Source organism: Salmo salar, chromosome ssa09, assembly GCF_905237065.1.
Source record: "Salmo salar chromosome ssa09, Ssal_v3.1, whole genome shotgun sequence".
In the NCBI taxonomy this organism is placed as follows: domain Eukaryota; kingdom Metazoa; phylum Chordata; class Actinopteri; order Salmoniformes; family Salmonidae; genus Salmo; species Salmo salar.
In genome coordinates this window covers 37163041-37166305 of record NC_059450.1, presented here as the reverse complement: position 1 = coordinate 37166305, position 3265 = coordinate 37163041, and the positions used below count along the sequence as shown (strand labels likewise).

The window sequence follows — 3265 nt, the reverse complement described above, 5'->3', positions numbered from 1 at the left end:
ATTTCAATGAGTGAGTAATCTCTCGTGGACTGACTACGTAAGCACAAATGGTACCGTCGATCTGACACAACAGGATGCGCAAGATAACAAGCAAAATTAGTTCTGGTTCCTGGGTTTATCCTCACTGGCTATTTGGACAAACCATGATTTCGCAAGGTGTTAGCATCTTTCGAATTTCAGAAGAAGAGGGTACATTTGGACCATAGACTTGAAGCTCTTCGTTCTGGTTCCGATCCTCGTTCTCTCTCTTCTCTTAACACATATGGACCCAGAACTTAATCAAGCATCTGACCAATTACGCAAGACTTTAGTTCTGGGTTAACCGATATTAAATAGTTAGTGAATATGAATGTACTGTATCACAAGAGAATAAAACACTAATGTATTTTCTTCCTATTGGCTGGCTGTGTTGCCTGGCGGGCTTGTAGAGTGGGTTTAAGCATGGCTGGCTTGGTTCCTCCCGCTGCCTCATGCCCCGCCCTCCTGCTGATGACCCTAATGGCCATAACTCTGGTGACCTCCAGCTACCCTCAGCCACGCCTCCGACCCATACACAGGTAACACTCAGTGTCCCAATTACTTGTCCTTTCTCCCTCTAAGACAGAAGACAGAGAGTGCATCTCAAAAGTGTTTCCTCGTTCTTCCCGTCCTGTATCTTTCATCTTCTCCATGTCTCCTTCTCAAAATGTCAGAGGTAAGCGAGAGAGAGGGATTGAGGACAGGACTTGTTTTCTCTGCCATATTCAAAAGGAGGCTAGTTGAGACGGTCGAAAGAGGTCATGGGGAACAAGTAAACAATTTTGAAATTTATCCAGATGCTCCATTCTGTTTATCCCTCTTATGCCCAAAATCAACCCTTTTACTGTTGCAATTGGAGAATACGACACCATGGTAGTGAGATCAATCTTTCTATTGTTGTGAACACTATTGTTCCTAAATGGAAGTTATATCTATAGAAATGGTTATATTGTTCCTAGTGAGATCCATTGTTCATATATGGAAGTGAGTTTTATCATTCCTGTTATTTTGTCTGCTTCCAGAGGCACCTCTCCAGGCAATCCAGGAGACAAGAGGGAAGATTGGGAGGTTCTCTGGCCCTCCATCTTGCTCCGTGATTGGAGCATGCAGATGATGTCAGCCCCAGACTTTGGTGTGGCCAAGAGCAAGGCGGAGCTCCTGGGGGAGCAGTGGCTCCCAATGGTGGGCCAGTCGCAGATGGACGAGGACATGGCCAAGGGCTGGCTGGGTGACTGGGATCTGCAGGGATCTAACAATGAGGACAAGAGGAACATCATGGTGGCAGATGATGCAGCGTTCAGGGAGAAGAGTAAGCTGCTAACCGCCATTTAGAGACAGACGTGGCTTAATTCCTATATGTAGAAACTGTTGGTTGTCAACTCCCAGTAGTAATATGACTGCTAAGCCTATACCTAACGTACCCTGATTAAAATAAACTATTTAATATTGTACACTGATTTAAATAATGGCATTTTCGTTCCGAATTGAAAAGTCAATAAAGATATTTATATTCATCTTGGCCATGTTCTGTTATAATCTCCACCCGGCACAGCCAGAAGAGGACTGGCCACCCCTCATAGCCTGGTTCCACTCTAGGTTTCTTCCTAGGTTCTGGCCTTTCTAGGGAGTTGTCACGATCGTCGTAAGAACTGGACCAAGGCGCAGCGTACGTAGCGTTCCACATCTTGATTATAAAGTGAAACTTTAGCAAATACAAAACAATAAACGAACAAACGAAATGTGACATTCTGGAGTGCTCACGGGCAACTACACACAAACAAAACAAGATCCCACAAAACACAGTGGGGCTACCTAAAATGGCTACCTAAAATATGATCCCCAATCAGAGACAACGATAAACAGCTGCCTCTGATTGGGAACCATACCAGGCCAACATAGAAATAGAATAACCTAGATTACCCACCCTAGTCACACCCCAACCTAACCAACATAGAGAATAAAAGGCTCTCTATGGTCAGGGCGTGATAGTACCCCCCCCCAAAGGTGCGGACTCTGACCGCAAAACCTGACTCAATAGTGGAGGGTCCAGGTGGGCATCTAGCGTTGGTGGCGGCTCCGGTGCAGGTCGTAACCCCCGCCAAGACCCCGGATCCGGCCATGGCGCCGGGCTGAACGTCGTGCCTGGACTGGGCACCGGCGCAGAAGAGGGCTCTGGCCATGGAGCTGGGTAGGACGCCGTGTCTGGACTGGGCACCGGCGCAAAGGAAGGCTCCAGCCTTGGAGCGGGACTAGACGCAGTGCCTGGACTGGACATCGGCGCAGAGGAAGGCTCCGGCCTTGGAGCTGGACTGGACGCCATGCCTGGACTGGGCACCGGCCAAAGGAGGGCTCCGGCCTGTGGACCGTTGTAGGAGGTTCCGGACTGTAGACCGTCGTAGGAGGTTCCGGACTGGGGTCCATCGCCGGAAGCTCTGGACTAGGGACCGTAGCCAGAAGCTCTGGACTGGGGACCGTTGCCGGAAGCTCTGGACTGGGGACCGTTGCCGGAAGCTCTGGACTGGGGACCGTTGCCGGAAGCTCTGGACTGGGGACCGTTGCCGGAAGCTCTGGACTGGGGACCGTTGCGGAAAGCTCTGGACTGGGGACCGTTGCCGGAAGCTCTGGACTGGGGACCGTTGCCGGAAGCTCTGGACTGGGGACCGTTGCCGGAAGCTCTGGACTGGGGACCGTTGCCGGAAGCTCTGGACTGGGGACCGTTGCCGGAAGCTCTGGACTGGGGACCGTTGCCGGAAGCTCTGGACTGGGGACCGTAGCCGGAAGCTCTGGACTGGGGACTGTAGCCGGAAGCTCTGGACTGGGGACCATTGCCGGAAGCTCTGGACTGTTAATGCGTACTGGAGGCCTAGTGCGTGGAGCCGGTACAGGTGGCACCGGACTGGTGACACGCTCTTCAGGGCGAGTGCGGGGAGCAGGCACAGGACATGCCGGACTGGGGGGGGGGGCGCACTGGAGGCCTGATGCGTGGGACCGGCACAGGTTGCACCGGACTGGTGACACGCTCTTCAGGGCGAGTGCGAGTAGCTGGCACAGGACGTACTGGGCTGTGGAGGCGCACTGGAAACCTGGTGCGTAGGGCCGGCACAAATCGTACCGGAACGATGACACACGTCGCATGGCGAGAGCGGGGAGCTGGCACAGGACGTACTGGGCTGTGAAGGCGTACTGGAGACTTGGTGCGTAGAGCCGGCACATATGGTACCGGACAAATGATACGCTCCTCAAGGCG

General features: G+C 52.6%; 1 protein-coding gene across 1 annotated transcript; it reads left to right on the top strand.

Annotated features, from left to right (window-relative positions):
• Positions 1–441: 441 nt before the first annotated feature.
• Positions 442–1350, top strand: pth2 (parathyroid hormone 2). Its single transcript, XM_045687066.1, has 2 exons — positions 442–557; positions 1041–1350. The coding sequence occupies exons 1-2, from the start codon at positions 442–444 to the stop codon at positions 1348–1350; spliced, it is 426 nt and encodes a 141-aa protein (XP_045543022.1).
• Positions 1351–3265: the final 1915 nt, after the last annotated feature.

What these genes read in the sequence shown, in the direction of transcription:
- pth2 (XM_045687066.1), top strand. Translation starts at nt 442, where the DNA reads ATGGCTGGCTTGGTTCCTCCCGCTGCCTCATGCCCCGCCCTCCTGCTG. An exon ending in CGCCTCCGACCCATACACAG is followed by an intron (nt 558 to 1,040) that starts GTAACACTCAGT and finishes GTCTGCTTCCAG; the next exon opens with AGGCACCTCTCCAGGCAATC.